At 42.4% G+C, this 20,894-nt stretch overlaps 4 protein-coding genes across 4 annotated transcripts; 3 read left to right on the top strand and 1 right to left on the bottom strand.

The window, feature by feature from the left end:
• The first annotated feature begins 477 nt into the window (after nucleotides 1–477).
• On the top strand, nucleotides 478–3,641 carry LOC136429470 (oncoprotein-induced transcript 3 protein-like). The gene is made up of 5 exons (XM_066419301.1): nucleotides 478–538; nucleotides 847–1,227; nucleotides 2,387–2,494; nucleotides 2,683–2,796; nucleotides 3,391–3,641. The coding sequence occupies exons 1-5, from the start codon at nucleotides 478–480 to the stop codon at nucleotides 3,639–3,641; spliced, it is 915 nt and encodes a 304-aa protein (XP_066275398.1).
• Nucleotides 3,642–3,910: 269 nt separating this feature from the next.
• On the top strand, nucleotides 3,911–5,768 carry LOC136431225 (fibropellin-3-like). The gene is made up of 5 exons (XM_066422539.1): nucleotides 3,911–4,048; nucleotides 4,434–4,553; nucleotides 4,817–4,930; nucleotides 5,145–5,222; nucleotides 5,636–5,768. Exons 1-5 carry the CDS (start codon nucleotides 3,943–3,945, stop codon nucleotides 5,746–5,748), a joined length of 531 nt encoding a protein of 176 aa, XP_066278636.1. The 5' UTR covers nucleotides 3,911–3,942; the 3' UTR covers nucleotides 5,749–5,768.
• A 4,881-nt stretch (nucleotides 5,769–10,649) lies between these two features.
• On the top strand, nucleotides 10,650–13,072 carry LOC136429469 (fibropellin-3-like). Its single transcript, XM_066419300.1, has 6 exons — nucleotides 10,650–10,914; nucleotides 11,246–11,365; nucleotides 11,751–11,870; nucleotides 12,133–12,246; nucleotides 12,462–12,539; nucleotides 12,960–13,072. Exons 1-6 carry the CDS (start codon nucleotides 10,650–10,652, stop codon nucleotides 13,070–13,072), a joined length of 810 nt encoding a protein of 269 aa, XP_066275397.1.
• A 1,673-nt stretch (nucleotides 13,073–14,745) lies between these two features.
• Nucleotides 14,746–20,713, bottom strand: LOC136431224 (cytochrome P450 2B1-like). Its single transcript, XM_066422537.1, has 8 exons — nucleotides 20,475–20,713; nucleotides 19,632–19,771; nucleotides 17,145–17,452; nucleotides 16,699–16,882; nucleotides 16,251–16,429; nucleotides 15,952–16,086; nucleotides 15,681–15,829; nucleotides 14,746–15,379 (listed from the first exon to the last, which is right to left on the bottom strand). Exons 1-8 carry the CDS (start codon nucleotides 20,660–20,662, stop codon nucleotides 15,262–15,264), a joined length of 1,401 nt encoding a protein of 466 aa, XP_066278634.1. The 5' UTR covers nucleotides 20,663–20,713; the 3' UTR covers nucleotides 14,746–15,261.
• Nucleotides 20,714–20,894: the final 181 nt, after the last annotated feature.

Genomic DNA, 20,894 nt, shown 5'->3' with positions numbered 1-20,894 from the left:
CTACGTTGTGTTATAAGGTCTAAGGACATGAAACAATATTCATTCTTCAACTATGTAGCTAGTTCTCAGATGACCATACATTTTTGAGAAACATATAATGCATTATGTTATCAAAAGTAAAACTTACTGTTGGACTTTGATATGGATCCGCCTGAGCTTTGTTGAAAGCTCCATTACAAGTGCTGGCAAAGCAGCTCAGTTCAGTTCACCAGGCGTTTTCCTTGACAATCAAACGATTTATGAAAGGGCACCAGTAATAGCTCCCAGGTATTTAGATATCCGGATATTTGACAGTTGTGGTTTTGAAAATACCGCAAACATCAATTTAGCCCAAACTGTCACATGTAGGAATTGATGATGGTTTTATTCATTCACTGCCCGGTTCTACTTAAAAACCATCTGGTTGTCCTTGATGATTCGTGTATAAAAAGAGTCAGCACATGCGGAGAGAAGGCATTCTGAAGGTATAAACACACGATGGCCGGACGCGGGGCATTTCGTCTCGTCACGCTGATCTCTGTTCTCAGTCTGGCTGCAGGTAAGACATACCTTATCCATGTAGTGCAAGAGTACATATAAATCAATACATTCAAGACCATTTAGGTGATGACCCGGTCTTGCTGCAGTAGTCTCTAACAGACTCCGTGGGTAACTGGAATAGTATAAATTGACCAAATAGGTTGAATGCTTTGCCAGAGGAGTAATGTATATACCAGTAGTCCTCCAGATGGTTACCACTTGTTACCAATAAACATAACTGGAACTGTATCCCTGTTTATATAGATAATGCCGTTTACAGTTAGGATGTTTCAGAATTCTAAGATTACTCTGCATTCACGTGGACAGGTTCCTGCAGTCCGAGTGTGTACCGTGTCCTGAATGAGGCATCGAGGAACGTTAACCACGGCTTGGAAGTCCCAGCACGGTGTGACCAGACCCAAGGCTTTAATGGCGAGTGGTACCGCTTCATGAGTCCAGCTGGAACTCAAATGCCGACACAGAGTCCGGGTAGAAATGACGTCTGTGGCACCCGCGCTCCGATTTGGATGGACGGAGTACATCCGACAGTTGCTGACGGAGAAGTGTCCCGTCGGGCGTGCGCTTACTGGAATGGTATCCGCTGCGCCGAGCAGTTTACAATCCAGGTGAAGGCGTGCAGTGGCGGGTACTACGTGTACAAGCTGCCCATGGCACCTGGGGGCTGCACTGGGTATTGTGGGGAAGGAGGTGGGTCATTTCCGTTGTTATTTAAACCCCATTTCCACCAGAGGCTGCAACCCCTGAATAGATTTGACTGGTTTGACAGATTGAAAATGACTAAGATTTAGTGACATGAACATTTTGCTTTCATTGGTTCTGATAACCCCCTAGTACACCCTCTTAATTTCAATGCTTGATCTTGAACTTTTGCTGAAACCCATGCTGTATGGAAATATAAAATCTATGTCCATATCTTTATTCTAGTTATTTTCAATCATAGATTGTTTTTAGGGTGTCCGAGGGGGGGGGGGGCAGTACTGCATGGGTTTTGATTGCTTGGCTGTTCATAGTACCACATAACTCTTAAAAATCATCATTGCTTACATGTAAATTCAGATATCTCTGTTGGTCGTTAGCCGACAAGAATGGGGAGAGAATATCCCACTAAGAATTGAAGGGAATTATAACCGTCACGATATTGACCTCTGTAAGACAGACTCAAAAGTCAAACATCAAACTTTGTCAAAAAGTCACACAAAGAAAACAAGAGTCCGAACACCCAAAATCTCCATGAAATTTGTTTTTATATATGATGTGTTTTATTTGCCCTAGTTATATGTTGTTGCTACTGGTTGTTTTGTTTTATATGCCAGAGGGTATCCACATAATAGAAACAAGTACACAGGTTTGGTAGTGTACCCATTTGTTGTTTGACCACCAGCTGTTGGGACCTGGGGAATACTTGACCTAGATAAGAGACCAACAGATGTGACAGTGGCGACCTCAAAGCACATACCTACAATGGAGGAGTAGATATTCCTCATTACTTATGCAAATTCAGTCCCAATTTGCATAATTGTCACTTCAGTTTGTATATCTCTGTCCAACCCACCTGCGTACAAATCTAACATGAAAATCTGTCGTTCCTTTTTTCTTCAGTTTTTCTCCTTGGAAGATTTTTATGAATACAGTTTCAGTGACACATACCAGGGGGCCCAAAATTGACCTTGACCTTTCTCCTCCCAGCACCCACCCACATACCAAATATCATTACAATCCATCCACACGTTCTTCAGTTATGCTGATTTTAAGCGTCCGGTGATACAAACATACTGGAGATAACAATTCTGGCACATCGCATCGTTTGGCGATGTATAACGTACTCATTCCATAATGTCTTCTCTAGGCCAATGTTTCCAACATCCATGTCTGAACGGCGCCACCTGCCTGAACACACCTGGGAGCTACAGCTGCACGTGTAGAGATGGATGGACTGGTCGGAACTGTGAAACGGGTCGGGGAGGCTTTTACAAACTTGGAGTATTACGCTATGTGTTACATGTATGATCACACAATATGACAAGTAGATGTCATCTTTAGAAGATAGACGGAGAGGTTTGCACTGCTTTCACCCTAAGGAAACAACTCCGGCACATCGTCTCTGCCATTTCTAACGTATTCATTCCGTTTAATCTTGTATAGAAATCGACGAATGTCTCGAGGGTGCATGCTTGAACGGTGCCAGCTGTCTGAGCACACCTGGGAGCTACAGCTGCACCTGTAGAGATAGCTGGACGGGTCGGAACTGTGAAACGGGTAGGTAACTTTACTACTACACCCCCTTCCCACCAGAGGCTGCGATCGAGCTGCGGTTGCAGAGCAACCAAAGATTTGACAATGAATTCTCATAGATAAAAACAACGAACTTTTTGACGTTTTGTGTGTTTTGTGCATGCATGGTCTTTCAAATCATGCTTTTTCATCTTGAATCATATTCCAGACCTGTACGGTCGCTCAGCGATCACCGCCTACAGTAAAGGGACCTTATTGAGAATCGTTTACAAACTTATATATACTGACTGAAAAACTAGGTGTATTGCGCTACCCACTATTATCGCAACAATATAACAATTTGAAAGTAGTTGAGATGGATCTATAGAAGAGAGATGAAATAAGATATCAGCTTTGCAGTACCTTGAGAGGCTCGTCTGAAAAATGAAACCGTAATAGAAATGTTTCTTATACTACTAAGTCCCACTTCACAGGGATGTAATCACATAGGTATTGTCTCATATTTCATTCAGCCATCGTATTCAATGATTATACGTTGCTAACTATGACACTAATGGAAAAAGTTACATAAATAAAGTACGGCCAGGACTAATTTCTAACTCTGCTCCTCTCCCCTAGCGATGAACTCAGACAAATGCTTCCAACTGTCAGTGGACAAGGAAACCCACCTTGCGGCCGAGGGACAATGTGCTAGTATGGGAGGAAGTCTGGCCGGGGTGAAGACCGTGACTGAACAGGAGTTTCTGGCCAACGAGATCCGCCTGGGCACGGACGTGTCCCACTGGATCGGTCTCAAAAACGGACCGGAACAGTTCCTGTACACCGACTTCTCCACCATGAGCCGCAAGTTTCTTGATATAATATTCTAGTTGTGTATGTATGTATGTATGTATGTATGAATGTATGTATGTATGTGTGTGTGTGTGTGTGTGTGTGTGTGTGTGTGTGTGTGTGCGCGCATGTGTGTGTGTGTGTGTGTGTGTGTGTGTGTGTGTGTGTGTGTGTGTTTGTGTGTGTGTGTGTGAACGTGTTTGAATGTGCGTGCGCGTGTGAATGTGTGTGTGAATGTGTGTGTGGTTGTGTCATTTGTCTGATTGCTCGGTCGGTTTGTAGTTCCCCTGTTCGTTGTCTAACTTCCTCACCATTTGCACCACAGCTCAACTGCGCTGGATGGCCGGAAAGCCAGAGAACCTGTGTGCCCTGCTGGACAAGAACGGCAACTACGACCTGAACGCGGACTTCTGCACGGAACAGTACAACTACGTCTGCGAATCCGGTGAGTTAAGTAATTTGAAATAAAGCAGATATCCACGTATCAAGATCATCTTTATCAAGACCAGTTGGAAGCACCGTTGTTCTGTTAACTGTTAACAAACCTTACATGTTAATAAGCCGTACATGTAAAATACGGCTAATATCAGAGTTGCAAAAGCAACAATGCTGGCAAACTGTACTTTTCAATCTTCTTTGGCAAACGTTTTCCGTTCTTTTACACGTTTAGGGTCGAAAAGCATAGTTTGAGCTACATTATCATTAGTAAAGATACCTGATATATGTGACAAATTTCAGAGCAATCACTTCCCCGCAGTCTGTCTTAAAAATAATTTAGTGCATAGGGCCCGTTATCATGTAATATATTGACCAAAATATGTCCTTTTCAGATGTCGTCACCTGCAAGCAAAACGTCTGCCTGAACGGGGGCAACTGCACCTCCTGCTTCAACGAGAGTAACGCCTACTGCGACTGCGCACCAGGCTTTGTAGGAGACCGCTGTGAGATCAGTAAGTGACAACCATACACATAACCCTCTGTAGAAGATTGAAAAATTATCTTGAATAATGTGAATTATATCTCTTTTTCCAAATCAAACGCTTCTGTTGTTACGTCAAAGGTGAGATAAACCTATCCTTATTGTGACATCATGTTACCAATGTTGTTACTGTCCTTGGTGCTGAACGAGAAGCCAGCTGTACTTTTTCTTAACGGTTGTCCACTCTTTTTATCCATGACGTAAACTTTCTCGATAAATATCTCGCCTTTACAGATATCGACGAGTGCGCCTCGGATCCCTGTCAATATGGCGGCACCTGTGTGGACGGAGTCAACTCCTACACCTGTCAGTGTGTGCCTGGCTTCATCGGAGACGACTGCGAGAATGGTAGGTAATCATGTCATGTTTGTGGATATGTTTTCCTGCCCACCGATAACTTCCTATGAAGTTGAGACCTCTTAAACATCAGTCATGTTGATACTTATTGTGATCTAGTGTGTTACGCCAAAGGGCGGCAATACCGACTATACAGATACATATTTTAGAAGGTTAAAGATACTAGGGCAATAATTCGTATAAATGTATCTGTTACTTTTTTCAGATGTTGACCTCTGCATCAAGAACCCCTGCCCACCCAACTGGGGCTGCGATGACTTCGGCCACTACTTCATCTGCAACGGTGAGCAAACAAAACATGTTTCACAGCTTGGTTTTACATATCGGCAACTAAAGTATGGGTCTCATTGCAAGGCATGAAGCCAGGAGTAGGCAAGATCTGCTGAATGGGACAAGTCGTACCGGACACAGCAGTCGTTGATGCTTGCAAAGGGTGTATTATGATATGTAGGGCTTTCAAATCATAACAATTTTTACGTCGATGAAGGTTAGACATCCAGATAGTAAGATACGTTATTCAATGGATATGTTTTTGAAGAAAAAAAACACAATCATATCCAGTTGCTTGGATAACTGTTTTTTGGGCGAATTTTTACCGTTGTTTTTCTCAGCACAGCAGCTGTTTGGCTTATAAATGATAAATTTAAGTGCAGGGCTTTCAGCTGGTAACAATTTCTCTGTCTTATTCTTCCCCAGGCTATGGGCGCGGTGACCAGGGCCCGTACCGCTGTGAAAGTTTCTCCTGTCCGTCCGGCTGGTCCTGTCAGGACGTGGGGCAGCTCTCCTTCAAGTGTGGCGCACGCGCCTAGAGCAAGTGAGCAAAATATTTGTCAAATCTGTCATGAACTCTGTTTGACAGCAATACTCTCCAAGCAAGGGTTCGGCTCCGAATTGTTTTTGACATCTTTCTAGGCATTTTCATCGTGCTGGCAGACATCAAATCCGAATACCTGACAAACTAGAAACCCTGACAAAAACGCATAGAATGAAGTCAAAAACAAGCCGGAGCCGAACCTCTGCTTGAAGAGTGGAAAGTCATTCAATACAGCCTTGGTCAACATGGAATGTTTCAAATTAAGACCAAAGTCCTTCCTCTGCTCTTTATTTCTAAGTAATGTATCTCATTTATCTGTTATTGTTCTTTCTTAGTCTTAATGAGCAAATGATCTATAATCTACAAGAAAGAATACTATATGTTTGATGGATATGAAATACTAAACAGTCAGTGGCGAGGATGCGTTTCTCTTGCTAATGATATCCCTGCACAGCTATGCAACCTTTTAATGCCTTCTTTGGATATAACTCCGGTTCTGAAGCGAAGTTTACTGTAATGTCCAACAGAAAAATTGGTTTTACCCAAAATTCGACTGCCCAACTCCAGTCTTTGTGAGAGATCCAACTCTTTTCTTATCAAAGGATGGGGTTGGACAGTCGAAAGTCTCGGTAAGAACAATTTTTGTGCTGGAAATTACAGTTCAACTTTGCTTCAAAATGCTCTCCACCAACACGTCTGTCAAGCTAATAGCTCATGTTCCTTTGTCCATATAGGGACCCCGCTGCTCGCATGAAGAAGAGGGACTTGAGAAGAGTGTCCTCCTGTGGCGATGTCTAACTTTTCCTTTGGCTGCTCTTCAGCTTAGTGTAATGTTATAGGCAGACGTAGTAGCTGTAGATGCTCATAATAAATGTCTTAAACCTGAATCACTTGTCATGGATTTTATTTGAGATATTTGTGTTTCGGTGATGGTCTCTTATAAACTTGTTAATCTAGAGCGCCCAAAAAAACAGCAGATTTCTGTCACTCATAAAGATCCTTCCACAACGTCTTGGGTTATGCTATCCACAAACAAAGAAACCCCTACAAAGAGAGTTGAAGTATTCTTGTGCTGACGAACAATCGTCATATTATGTTTTTATCTTATTTTGATGTGTTAGCAAGTTACCAAGAGCACGCGGCCAAGTATTTAAAGCAGTCGTGGGTAGCTTGACATATCCTTTTTTTGTCTTCCTTCCTTTTTCTAAATCTTGGTAACGTTGAAAAGCTACCAAGAAATGGAAAAAAAGGTTTACTTAATCTCGTTTCTCTTGTCTGGTTTTGCTTTTTTTTCCAAATGTTGTCAGTTGAAAGGCTATGCTGCACGACTGTCCACATGTGACTTGTAGGCCTGGCACCGATTATTGCAGCCTGGCAGGGGTCATAGCTCATCATAGGACGTCTTTCCTGTTTATGTTTCAAGTCATTATGTAATGACAAGAAAATAACAATCGGAAGTCTTGTTTAACATCATAGAAAGGTCTAGATAACCGTTATCTATGAAAGTTTCTGTTACGTTAGTTAAGCTATAGACTCCGTGAAAGTAATCGCTTTTCAACCGTTAACAATCCATTGTATAATTACCCCCCGGATGATATTGATATACTGCTCAGTTGACGCTATTTCCAAAAGATTAACTAGAGGACACAGTCACCACTTTATTTGATAATCGTCATCCACTACCTGAAACAGATGTTAGGATCAATACTGTTGATAAACTGGTTGCTCGATATCTATATTCATACGGTAGATTAAAGGCGACAACAAATATCACCGCTAAAGTTTGATAACGGTATAGGTCTGGTCATACCATCATACTTAAACTTAATTTCCAAGCAGATGTAAAAATCGGGCACAGTGTCACTACGTCTCTAAGTAGTGTGCCTTTTCGGCTCTTCGTTGGCTAGCTGAGATGTCGATTAGAGTATTCGCATCGAGTCACCTCGCGAACATTGGCCGCTGTCCTTGGGAATGAGCAGCTGCGAGGCCACAAACTTTACACACTCCTATTTTAAACACTGTTGATGAGAACATAGCATCTGGCATTACTAAAAATCAATCGTGAATACGCACCATCAAAGGAGATTCGTACCATTAGTACTGGCATTCAGACTTCATATGTCGACAGCTCTACATCACAATGAGGTGTTCGCTTCTCCTTGGGGTTTTGGCTGTATCCTTGGTAGCTTGTGAAGGTAAGTAGTAAGAACTTCCACGCGTACATTTCTACCATATAATTTTCGCATTAGGAGCAAATGAATTTTAAGCGCAGCAGGTTTCAACGGAAGAAGACGCTGTTATCTCGTAAATACAATGCACACGCGTACGTATCCACATATCTAAAGAAAAAAAATTGTACGACAAATGAGTTCACCGAAGAACATGTGGAAATTTGAAAGCTTTCCTCCTTGCAAGTCAGTTAATTAGTTTATTTGCAACATAGGCCTGTGACAATAGAATGGTTACATGCATTGGGTTTTTAAATGTAGCATATGTTTGTCATGGAAGCCAATAAGTAAAATGAATTGCAAGGTGCAACATTCCCATTTAAGTCGAGATTCAGATGTACCGTTATAACAGTGTGTTGAACATGTAATGAGGTCAAAATGTGTGAGTCTGCTGTTTAATGTTTTTACCCTGAATCATTACATGAAGAGATATGGAAGCTTTCTGTTTTATTTGCAAATTACTATTACTTGCGAATAACTGTTTTACTTGGGAATTACTTACTATGCGTATACTTAGGATATCATAGTAATGACTGTATATTTCTTTCTAAAGGTGAGGAAGCCTACCTGACTTCCCTCCAGGGATGGGCCTACTACAAGGTTCGCGCGGTAGGCACGATGACGTCATCCAACATCAAGAGCACGTGTGAAGCGGCTGGGTACGTCATGCCCTGTCCAGCGGAACCGTCTTGTTCAGGTATGTCCTCGACTTGTGTGAACACAGGTTTGGGGACATGCGGCCTTCCCATGGACGACATCTCCCAGGTTCTATGTGGAAACCATGCAATACGATGCTCTCCTATGGATGGTATATTTGCATACTACAGCAGCCAAGATGATGGGGCTGTCGGTGTCCTACCGATGACGTCACCAGGTACTTGGTTTCATGGCGCAGACTACAGCAACCAGTTCGCCCTATGTGCAAAGGGTGAGTAGAATTATGGCTATCTAACAACGCAACATCATAGCTCAACGGATTTCAGTCCCCTTGTATTAATACCCTCCTAAACATACAGCCATGACCATTGATGCCAATCCAGACCATCAATATCGCAAAAAAAGGCTTAAACTTATAATCAATTATATATGAAAATAAATCGTTTCATAGATTCAATGCAGAAGCATTCAACCAAACTTAGCGTGGGCGCCACATGGCGTTTAATTGTAACGTTAGGTTTTCATTCTCAGCTACAGTTACTTTCTGTCATATATCCTGTTTTGTCAGATATGACAACACATAGCGGCACAGTTATAATGGGAATACTATTCAAAACGTACAAGTATGACAAAAAAGACAACAAACACACAGAGCTTTAAAAGATTCGTTGTTTGTCGATGAAATTCGTTGAGTATTTTGTCAATTCGATCGGCCGCAGCGACGCCACCAGCGTGCCGCTGGTCCAGTGAGAGGGGGGCTTAAGAAATTATGCTTGCATTACAATCTTTTGCCGAATTATTCATACGTCAGCAATAATGGTATGCATACTCGATGACGTTTGTGCCATCAAAAGCGTTCTCCACATGTAAGTGTAACGTTACAATACCGACAGTTATAGTCGTGATGCATATGGCTTTCCAAAATGAGAATTTTTTACGATGTCCCTACAGATTTCGTTGACGAGTGTACTTCCGATCCCTGTCAACATGGCGGGACGTGCGTCGACAAACACAGGCAATACACCTGTCAGTGTGTGCCTGGTTTCACAGGAGACAACTGTGAGAATGGTAGGATTGTTTTGTATTCTATCTTTTCTTTCAGTTTGTCGTTACTACGGAATCCTCTGAACATCAGTTACTACATGTATCTAACAAGAAAATACCTACTAGGATATTTAGATACAAAACGCTAATCATTCTGCTCATGATGTGCTCAACTTTAGTTACTGGTGTACTTGTACTGCTGAATGTGTAAAAATAATATCTATATGCAAACATTTATTGATATCGATTGATTCATGATTGGCTGTTGTAAGTGCAATTCATCTTCTGTCATTAAGTTTTCTTAAATATCATGTTGCAATTGGTTCAGATCTCCTTTCAGTATTTTGTTGACAAAGATGGTAAGATGATATCCGAGCGGTACAAACTGGAGGAGAATCATGAGTGAAGGAAGATTATTGTGATATTTAATATCATAACGAAATAATCACGCATCAAATTTCTATGCGAAATTACCAATACCCTACATAAAACAAGCAACTCCGGGACATCGCCTCTAACATTTCTAACGCATTCGTGGGGTAACGTCTCTTTTCTAGACATCGACGAATGTCTCCAGGGTGCATGTTTGAACGGTGCCACCTGTCTGAACACACATGGGAGCTACAGCTGCACTTGTAGAGATGGATGGACTGGTTGGAACTGTGAAACGGGTCGGGGAACTAAATTGAGGATCTTTTACATCTAGTTACGATAATTGCATTATGCTCAATGATCGACCAATATGACAAAGTAGTTGAGATTACAATTTAGAAGAAAGAAATAGCAAGTCGTCAAAGCTTTCAAAGGTTTTTCTGCAAAGATAGCATGATAAACCACATCCGCAAGAATGCAACAAATTTCATTCAGCCTCATCATCATTGGTTGTACTTAGCAAATTTTAATCGCTGCTTTATAACTGGCTGATTATGATTAGACTAATGGGGATCCGGAGGTACATGAATACAGTATGGCCGGGACTTATGAGTATCTCTGCTCCTCTCTTCCAGTTCTGGACTCCGACAAATGCTTCCAGCTGTCGGTGGATCCCAAAACACACCTTGCGGCGGAGGGACAATGCGCCACTCTTGGAGGGACTTTGGCCGGAGTGAAGACCGTAGCTGAACAGGAGTTTCTGGCTAACGAGATCCGCCTGGGGACGAACGTGTCTCACTGGATCGGCCTCAAGAACGGACCGGAGCAGTTCCTGTACACCGACTTCTCCACCATGAGCCGCAAGTTTCTTGATATAATATTCTAGTTGTGTATGTATGTATGTATGTATGTATGTATGTATGTATGTATGTATGTATGTATGTATGTGTGTGTGTGTGTGTGTGCGTGTGTGTGTGTGTGTGTGTGCGCGTGTGTGCATGTGTGTATGTGTGTGTGTGTGTGTGCGCATGTGTGAACGTGTTTGTGTGTATGTGTATGAACGTGTTTGAATGTGCGTGCGCGTGTGAATGTGTGTGTGAATGTGTGTGTGGTTGTGTCATTTGTCTGATTGCTCGGTCGGTTTGTAGTTCCCCTGTTCGTTGTCTAACTTCCTCACCATTTGCACCACAGCTCAACTGCGCTGGATGCCCGGAAAGCCAGAGAACCTGTGTGCCCTGCTGGACAAGAACGGCAACTACGACCTGAACGCGGACTTCAGCACGGAACAGTACAACTACGTCTGCGAATCTGGTGAGTTAAGTAATTTGAAATAAAGCAGATATCCACGTATCAAGATCATCTGTATCAAGACCAGTTGGAAGCACCGTTGTTCTGTTAACTGTTAACAAACCTTACACGTTAATAAGCCGTACATGTAAAATACGGCTAATATCAGAGTTGCAAAAGCAACAATGCTGGCAAACTGTACTTTTCAATCTTCTTTGGCAAACGTTTTCCGTTCTTTTACACGTTTAGGGTCGAAAAGCATAGTTTGAGCTACATTATCATTAGTAAAGATACCTGATATATGTGACAAATTTCAGAGCAATCACTTCCCCGCAGTCTGTCTTAAAAATAATTTAGTGCATAGGGCCCGTTATCATGTAATATATTGACCAAAATATGTCCTTTTCAGATGTCGTCACTTGCAAGCAAAACGTCTGCCTGAACGGGGGCAACTGCACCTCCTGCTTCAACGAGAGTTATGCCTACTGCGACTGCGCACCAGGCTTTGTAGGAGACCGCTGTGAGATCAGTAAGTGCCACCCCCACACATGTACACAACACTTGGTAGTAGATGACGCAAGGGTCTTGGATAATGTCAATTATATATCTTTTTCCAAATCAAAAGCTTCTGCTGTAACGTCAGAGGTGAGACAATTTTGTCTTATTGTGACATCATGTTACCAATGCTGTTTTTGTCCTTGGTGTTGAACAAGATGTCAGCTGAATGTTTTTTTCTTAACGGTTTTTCATCCATGACATAAACTTTCTCGATAAACATCTCGCCTTTACAGATATTGACGAGTGTGCCTCGGATCCCTGTCAATATGGCGGCACGTGTGTGGACGGCGTCAACTCCTACACCTGTCAGTGTGTGCCTGGCTTCATCGGAGACGACTGCGAGAATGGTAGGAAATGTGATGTTTGTGAATATGTTGTTCTGCCCACCTATAACTTCCTGTGAAGTTTTAAAAAATCTCTTAAACATCAGTCATGTCCCTACTTATTGTGATCTAGTGTGTTACGCCAAAGGGCGGTAATACCGATTATACAGATATATATTTCAGAAGGTTAAAGATACTAGGGCAATAGTTCGTATAAATGTATCTGTTATTTGTTTCAGATGTTGACCTCTGCATCAACAACCCCTGCCCACCCAACTGGGGCTGCGATGACTTCGGCCACTACTACATCTGCAACGGTGAGCAAAGCTAACATGTGTTTCAAAGCCGAGTCATACATAGCGGCAGTGTATGTCTGCGTCTTATTGCAACACATGAAACACAAGGAGTCGGCAAGATCTGCCGAATGGGACACAGCAGTCGTTGACGCTTACAAATGGTGTATTGATATGTAGGGCTTTCAACTAATAACAATTTTACTGTTACTTCGATGAAGGTTAGACATCCAGATAGTAAGATACGCCAAAAAAACAGTTACTCGCAAGCAACTGGATATGATTTTTTTGGGAAAAATCATACCCGGTTGTTTGAGTTGCTGTTTCTATGGCGAGTTTTTACCGTTGTATTTCTCAGCACAGCAGCTGTTGAGCTTACAAATGATACATTTGAGTGTAGGGCTTTCAGCTGGTAACAATTTTCTCTGTCTAATTCCTCCCCAGGCTATGGGCGGGCTGACCCGGGCCCGTACCGCTGTGAGAGTTTCTCCTGTCCGTACGGCTGGTCCTGTCAGGACGTGGGGCAGCTCTCCTTCAAGTGTGGCGCACGCGCCTAGAGCAAGTGAGCAAAATATTTGTCAAATCTGTCATGAACTCTGTTGGACAGTAATACTCTCCAAGCAAGGGTTCGGCTCCGAATTGTTTTTGACATCTTTCTAGGCATTTTCATCGTGCTGGCAGACATCAAATCCGAATACCTGACAAACTAGAAACCCTGACAAAAACGCATAGAATGAAGTCAAAAACAAGCCGGAGCCGAAACTCTACTTGAAGAGTGGGAAAGTCATTCAATACAGCCTTGGTCAACATTGAATGTTTTAACACTTAAGTCCTTCCACTGATCTTTATTTCTATGTGATTTATTCATTCATCTGTTATTGTCCTTTCTTAGTCTTAATAAGCAAATGTATAAAAATCCACAAGAAAAATATGTTAGATATGAAATACTAAACAATCATCGGTGAGGATGCCTTTCTCTTGCTGATGATATTCCTGTACGGTTCTGTAACCTTCTACTGCCTTCTTCGAATATAACTCCTGTTCAGAAGCGAAGTTGAACGTTCGAACTGTCATTTAAGACAGAAAATGGTCTTACCTAAATTTTCGACTGTCAAACTCCAGTCTTTTTCAACAGTTCAAACTCCACTCCTTGGCAAAGACTGAAGTTGGACAGGTTTGGGTAAGTCCAAATTTTGTTTTGGAAATGAATTAAATGAAATTTGATTTTGCTTCTGAATCATTTCCACCCACGGCAACGCGGATGAACTCTCAAGCTCATAACTTCTGTTCTTTTGTCTATATAGGGACTCCACGTAAAGAAGGGGAACTTGAGAAGAGTCGCCATCCTGTGGCCACGTCTAACTCTTCATTCAGCAACTCCAGCTTACTGTTAGGCTACTAGCAAATGTAGTAGTTATATAGATGATGACGATAAAAAGGCTTGAAACTGAATCACTTGTCGTCGATTTCATTTAAGATAGCAGTGTGTTTCAGTGATATCTGTGTGGTCACTTATAGACTTGTAAGTTTAGAGCGCCCATAAACACAGCAGTCCTCCGCAACCTTAATTGACCTTGATTGTCAGCTCCTTGCCACTGGCACGATTAGATAGTTGTGCAAAGCTTTATTATGGACAATAAGTCAAGTTTCTCAGATGTCACCTACTTAAAACTCTGGCATTTAATGTGCTAATGCTTAACACAGCATTTCAGAGCAAAGCTCTTAACCAAGGCTACATACATTACATGATATCTTGACCCTAACCTGTCTTCCTTGCCCAAATTTTCATACTTTATGTATGATATCAACCTCAACCTAAGTGGAGTATGGCACAAATATTAAATTCCTATCATTTACCACTATCACGTTACGGGTATTTCTGATGAAGTTCTCATTTACATAATTGATTATTAGTGATGATCATCTTCACCCTAATAACATATGTTCCAACTCCTAAGTATGCTAGTCCTGTCCTAGCAATACAGTATTTTCTTATCGATTATTCAAATCAAGCCGATCTGCATAATCTATGTCTAAGGATGCTCACCTTTAACAGACTTCCAAACACTGCAGGTAAGATATTCCCGCAATCTATTACTATTGGGGTATAGTAATTTTTCTTTAATTTTCACTTATCATTTGCATAATTGATATCTACTTAGTATTAATGTTTCTCTCTTTCTCGGCTACATATGTCACATGTTTGAAAATCCTTTCATAGAACGCAGGAAAAGTATAAAACTTCCTCACTGATTATGTAAATGTTGTCCTTATTATGTTCATCTTTACTTAAGTGACCTACATGCCAAAAATTATGATAATATCAGTCACTTACTGAGTTCTTGTCTTCCAAAGTCTCGTATAAAAAGGCCACCTATACAAAAGTGGACCAAACTGCGTCAGTTCTTTCCTAACCCTGGAGCTGCATGTAGTTACTAGCGAAATATCAAGCCCATAGTATGTCCACAGCACGAGATACGAAAAGCGACACTTCGGCTGCAGTACCATAAAAAGCCGCCTGGTGGTCCATGATCAAATTTGAATTTTGCCTACCCCTCCCTACCCACACACCAAATCTCATAAAGATTCATCCACAACTTTTCCAGTTATGCTGTCCACGAATCAGCAAACCAACACTACGCACCTACCCACCAACAAAATGGCACCGAAAACAGATCATGTCTAATATCGCGGAAATGCACAGATTTGAAATGGTTGCGGAGAAAACACGAGCCCGAAAATTCCCTCAGTGTCTGGCGGTGGAGCGCCCTCTGGCAGTTTGAAAGTGAACTGCTGCAGCAGGGAGGTGAAGAAGAGGAACAATTCGAACTTGGCCAGCTGTTCTCCGAGGCACCTCCGGGGACCTGATGCGAAAGCAAGGGAAGCTTAAATGACTGTTATTTCCTCATAAGTATTGTTACCATACAATAACAAACATTGTTGTGCTCTATTATCAAAAGCAGCACAGCATATGGAACTTAACATACAATCACAATAAAGAGACCGAAGAATGTGAATTAACATTGATCAGAAGTCGACCGAGCTGACAGCACTAGATAGGCACACATACATTTGGTATATATTCAGCTATGTAGTGCATTCGCATAGGAACCACTATTTCTTTGTACCATATATATACGTATATACAAACTAGGCTTCTCTTACCTGTGCAGAACGGTAAGAAGGACTCTAAACTGAGTTTGAGCTGCCCGTCGGCGTCGAGGAAACGAGTCGGGTCGAACCTCTCCGGGTCGGGCCAGTACTTCGGGTCCATGTGGAGAGACCACAGGTAGTATGAAGGTGCCAGAGGGGATCTATGGCAGGCAAAATGGAAAGTTTTAAAGAAAGTTTTAAATCGGAATAAAAAAGTTCAAAGAAAGAACATGACGACGGAGTAATACGTTAATTTTTTTTATAGAAAGCCCAGTGTGGTCACCTGATGTCCCAGGAGTGTAGCAGGAGCCGTGGTCTCGTGAGGAACAGAGGAAGGAGCGATGGTTCGGATCCGCTGGGCCTCACGTATGGTCGCCTCAGTGTAAGGAAGGTGTTCTCGCAGCAGCATGGAAGGGGTCTGGAGGGATATTGACCAGTTAAAGTGTACGGTAATAATGCGCTTCTCAAACAAAAAAAGACTTTGTTTAGTCCTTAATGACCCGGAAATCAAAGGATTAGAACCCACGACCTGTACGTTGTAAGCATGAGCCACCAAACAATCGCGCTACTTTATGACGTTACCTGTTTTCCAAGCGACGTGTTGATCTCATCCTGCACCTTGCGCTGTACATCCGGGTTCTTCACCAGGTACAGCAGGGCCCAGCGGAGTGTGGTGGCGGTGGTGTCGGATCCCGCCACGAACAGGTTCCTGATGACGTTGATGGTGTTGTCCTCTGGTAGTTCGGACAGTATTCTGTTCCCTGATGATTGAAGACAACGGTTAAGCGATGTTAAAGCGTTAAGTCTATGTTACAGCCACAATCTCATGAGGAACTGCTTTAAATACAATGATTTGACGCAATTAACGCAAGAATGGAGCTCAATTGCAACTGTCTTTCTACGACTGTAGATGAAGAGCCCAGGAGGAGATGATGGTCATGATGATGATGACGACGACGACGACGATGATGATGATGATAATGATCCGCATCATCATGAGACTTGCAGATTTGCTCTTTTCACCACTTACCCCGGTGCTCCTCCAGCAAGAAACCATCGATGACGTCTCTGATGTTGTTCGGGTCAAATGTTTCTCTGTGCTCCTGGATGACTTCGATGACGAAGCTGCGGATCTCCTCGCTGCACGTCACCACCTCCTCCATCTTCCGCCGGACAGACGGGACGTGCCGCAGCACTGGGTAGACGTTTAATGCCTGGGAAAACAAGCAGAAGACATTATCATAGGTGTAAATTAACCATTGGCGCAACACTGTCAGTTACAGTTTCAGTGCAACACAGACAGTAATCCAGCTACGTGCGTTGAACTGCGCAAGAATGATGCTTACAGAAGAAGAGTTTCTTTAAACAAAACGACGATTGACACATAAAGTTGAACTAATGTACGACATCCTTGCGCTCATGAAAGAGTAACACAGGTCCCGTTGGCAGTATGAACACATAAAAAATGAGACACACCTGAGCGGAAGCATTTGCGCGGAAGTACCGATTTTGGAGCTCCACCAGACGAGAGAAACGCTGGTCATCGTGGTTGAATCTCTGGCCGAACACCAGGGAACAGATGACATTGGACACGGCGAGGCTTATCGGAACTGTGGGGTCGAAAGGTTGGCCATGTTTATCCTTGAAAACTTGAACCAGATCCTGCGCCTCCTGCACGATAGTGGGCTCCAAACTTTGCTTCCCTGCTCCGAAGGTGTTGAGCCAAGTCAGCGCCACCTTTCGGGTCTCCTTCCACTCGGGGCCGTAAGGCGCAGCTGTAAGGCCTGGTGAGAACAGGACTACATTATATCTCTTCGATAACACTGCTGATATATGGTCACAGGAGAACTGCAACATCTTTGACAATGGAATAATGTTCCAACAGGTGCTGGCATCCATGATTGGTTATGAACATCATGACCAATAAAGAAATATTGATATTGGTAATCGTCAGTGGTATAAGCAGCGCAATAATTTAATGGTAGAGTGCTCGATTGGTAATCCGGTAGGTGGCAGGTTCAATACCCAGTGTGGCCGGGTCATGCCATAAATCTTGAAAAATAGCACATACTGCTGTCTCTGCTTAGCATTCAGCACTTATGGCAAAGCGCATTGTAGTTCAAACACAAAAGTGCCAGCAGACTAGCCACCTGCTGCAGTGATTCCACAAATGTGGGGCCCGAAGGCTATTGAAATGGAAATGGCCACCACCCCTATACATCTGATCAAGACGCCCATATTTGCATTGAGAGACATGAAAACTCTAGTCTCTACCAGGCTAACTGAGCTGGTTAATATGGAGAACTAGAGTTCCACGAACACATTATCTTCGCCAAATAATCAAGGCTTATTATGGAGAGTGATTGATATTTACGTGCTTATCACCCCCTACAGTTTTGATCATACACCATACCATTTGGAAGTTATGATGGGGCGAATGAGTCCAGTCTAGATGGGGTTAAAATCATTTGGTGGTACAGGACTAGTATATGTGTAGAGTGTGCTGATACAAATGTATATGTTAAAACTGGTCATGAAAAAATATGAGTATGTTGATATTATATGGGGACAAAGGTTCGATATTGCAGTGTTGTAAGTTGAAAGTGATGATGAAATGGTACAGTCAATATATATGAATAGAATAGATCTTTATTCCATATCATACACATTTTGAAAGACATAGTACATTGTACATGTGACTTTTCCGCACCTAGTAGTGGTGCAGTTCTGGTACAGTGTACTCTCCAAGCAGAGGAGTGGGTCTGGCTGGTTTTTGACGTGTTTTTAGTTGTTTTTGTCAGGCTTTCTATTTTGTCCCCTTTTCATTATGTCGCCAATCGTGGTGAACAAAAATGCCTAAACTGAACGCGTTAAAAACCGGTAGGACCCACACCTCTGCTTGGAGGATAGTTTATTTATTTGACCTACATGTACGTTTATGCAAGGCCATCTGGTTACATGACCTGACAGTCCCATGTCCGATTATGAAATGCAGCGGGTTAACAAACTTTCCTTTCTAATTATGCAAATTAGCTACTGATTTTCATAATTAGTCATTGATTATGTAAAGCACCATCTGAGCTCTGTAAATACCAAATATCACGACGATCTGTCGACCCCCTCTCAAGTTATTCATGTCCGAATGTCAAAACAAAAACACCCACTGCAGTTCTTAACAAGCCGCTAGGGGGCCCAAATTTACAGAACTTACTTTCTGTGGCATGAACTATCTACCACACAAAAATCATGACCATAGCACTTTCAGAAAATATGCCTCCAAATTTTGAAGCTCTGTTACAGTACCTTAGGTGCCCGCTACAAGGCCCATTATCGAACTTGACCTTCCTTTCTGTAAACCCTACCCATCCACTAGATATCATACAGATTCATCAACAGCTTCTTGAGTTATGCTGGCGACATACAAATACACATCCACACAAAGCCCGCTGCAGTACCGACGGAAAATACAAGGGGAACCATTTTTGAACTTGACCTCCGTTTTCACAACATCTACACACATGCAAAAAATCATGAAGATCCATCAACGTTTCCGTCACTTTTTTGCCTACATGCAAACACAAAGAAATGCAAAGTCCGCTGCAGTACTGTTGAAAAACGCAAGGTGTACCATTTTCGAACTTGACCTTCCTTTGCACAACCACTACACACCTACCAAAAATCATAAAGATTCATTGAAGCTTTCTTGAGTAATGCTCCTGACAAACATTCAGACCCACCCAACAGATTTTTCAACCGAAAACATAATCTTCTCCGAGTACAAGTACTCGGCGAAGATAATAACATCGAAGGGGGGAATGTTTACCTTACCGTGGACTGACTCTACTGGCTAATTATTCATTTTTTTGCCAAATTCTACGATCCATACTCCTGTAGGAAGACTTGGTGGAGGTTATGAAAACTCAGAGAGGGCTGACAAACACTCATCATGGTTGTTTATCATACCTTTTCCTCTTGTCGGTATTATTTTTCCCCACAGGAACAAATCCGGACGAGACGAAAAGATGTCGCCATGTTTCTGCAGAGCTTCTTTCACGGCGTCCTGTCCGTTCAGCACGACTGCTGGGCGAGGGCCGAGCCAGACACTGGGTAATCAGGACATTTTGAAGCAGTTTGGAAAAACAACACCGGGAACAGAAATAAAAAAATTACGAATTTTATATAGGAGTGAAGATGTTGAAACAAATTGTTAATCTATACCAATTGCTGGCTTCAGTGATGCCATGCAACAAGACCTCTACACTATGTATCAAAACTGTTGAATTCCCTCCTGAAATGTAAGCAATTGCAACATCTCGATATCGATATACGAAATTTCACATGACTATAAATGATACATTTATGAAGTATCAATTGAATAGATGGTTAGGTATATAGAAGATATCACTTTAAAAATGATCACCATAACGGTCATTAAACAGTCAAAGAAAAACGCCCCCTATTTCCCAGTGAATGTCCGGATATGTATATTGTACGTTGATATATATGCTCCATATTTGTGCGTAGTGTCAGTGTAACGCGATACCAGCGAGCACCCATTATAAAAACCGGTATGACCAGGCAGGATAAGTGATCACCCTTTTGCAATCCGCCTTGGCGTTTAACATAAAAACTGTGACAAGTCCTGGGCGATTTTAAAATGACATATAAATTCGTGAATCAATGGAAATAAACCTAGTTGTACACACTGGACATTACAACATTGCGACCTTTTATGATTTGCGTGTGTCTTTTTAACGATGAAGTTTATCAATTGTACGTTAGATGAGTTGTAACATATTTACGTACGTGAAGATGTCGCCATATTTCAGTCGCCATTCAGCGAACACTCGATGTTGTCCCCGGGCGAGGTCGCGCAGGTTCCCGACGATCGGCCAGGCACGAGGCCCGGGTGGGTATTTCCGCCTCAACCTGAAGTTTTGGAGGCACAGGTAGAAGACAAGCAGTGCCAAAACTACGACAAGGAGTGATTCCATAGCTATCTCTGTTGTTGACGTATTCAGTGTTGTTCAACACGTTTGTAAGAGAATGGCATGACCGATAAGTTGCAAGGTGAGGCTGAAATGTTATCCGTCTGGTATCGTGGCTGATTACAATGGAGAGCGTGCATCATTAGCGCTAGCCTAGGGCTGAATTTCTTACCACTCTTCATGTGTGACCAGGATTGGCCACTTCATTCAAGGTTTTATTCAAGGTTTTATCCACTTT

This window comes from Branchiostoma lanceolatum, chromosome 3, assembly GCF_035083965.1.
Source record: "Branchiostoma lanceolatum isolate klBraLanc5 chromosome 3, klBraLanc5.hap2, whole genome shotgun sequence".
NCBI lineage: Eukaryota > Metazoa > Chordata > Leptocardii > Amphioxiformes > Branchiostomatidae > Branchiostoma > Branchiostoma lanceolatum.
This window is presented reverse-complemented; position numbering and strand designations above follow the sequence as displayed.

What these genes read in the sequence shown, in the direction of transcription:
- LOC136429470 (XM_066419301.1), top strand. Translation starts at nt 478, where the DNA reads ATGGCCGGACGCGGGGCATTTCGTCTCGTCACGCTGATCTCTGTTCTC. An exon ending in TGGGTATTGTGGGGAAGGAG is followed by an intron (nt 1,228 to 2,386) that starts GTGGGTCATTTC and finishes TGTCTTCTCTAG; the next exon opens with GCCAATGTTTCCAACATCCA. An exon ending in GGGTCGGAACTGTGAAACGG is followed by an intron (nt 2,797 to 3,390) that starts GTAGGTAACTTT and finishes CCTCTCCCCTAG; the next exon opens with CGATGAACTCAGACAAATGC.
- LOC136431225 (XM_066422539.1), top strand. Translation starts at nt 3,943, where the DNA reads ATGGCCGGAAAGCCAGAGAACCTGTGTGCCCTGCTGGACAAGAACGGC. An exon ending in AGGAGACCGCTGTGAGATCA is followed by an intron (nt 4,554 to 4,816) that starts GTAAGTGACAAC and finishes TCGCCTTTACAG; the next exon opens with ATATCGACGAGTGCGCCTCG. An exon ending in CGGAGACGACTGCGAGAATG is followed by an intron (nt 4,931 to 5,144) that starts GTAGGTAATCAT and finishes TACTTTTTTCAG; the next exon opens with ATGTTGACCTCTGCATCAAG.
- LOC136429469 (XM_066419300.1), top strand. Translation starts at nt 10,650, where the DNA reads ATGGCCGGGACTTATGAGTATCTCTGCTCCTCTCTTCCAGTTCTGGAC. An exon ending in CGACTTCTCCACCATGAGCC is followed by an intron (nt 10,915 to 11,245) that starts GCAAGTTTCTTG and finishes TTTGCACCACAG; the next exon opens with CTCAACTGCGCTGGATGCCC. An exon ending in CGGAGACGACTGCGAGAATG is followed by an intron (nt 12,247 to 12,461) that starts GTAGGAAATGTG and finishes TATTTGTTTCAG; the next exon opens with ATGTTGACCTCTGCATCAAC.
- LOC136431224 (XM_066422537.1), bottom strand. Translation starts at nt 20,662, where the DNA reads ATGGAATCACTCCTTGTCGTAGTTTTGGCACTGCTTGTCTTCTACCTG. An exon ending in AATACCGACAAGAGGAAAAG is followed by an intron (nt 17,453 to 19,631) that starts GTATGATAAACA and finishes TGTTCTCACCAG; the next exon opens with GCCTTACAGCTGCGCCTTAC. An exon ending in ACACGTCGCTTGGAAAACAG is followed by an intron (nt 16,087 to 16,250) that starts GTAACGTCATAA and finishes ATATCCCTCCAG; the next exon opens with ACCCCTTCCATGCTGCTGCG.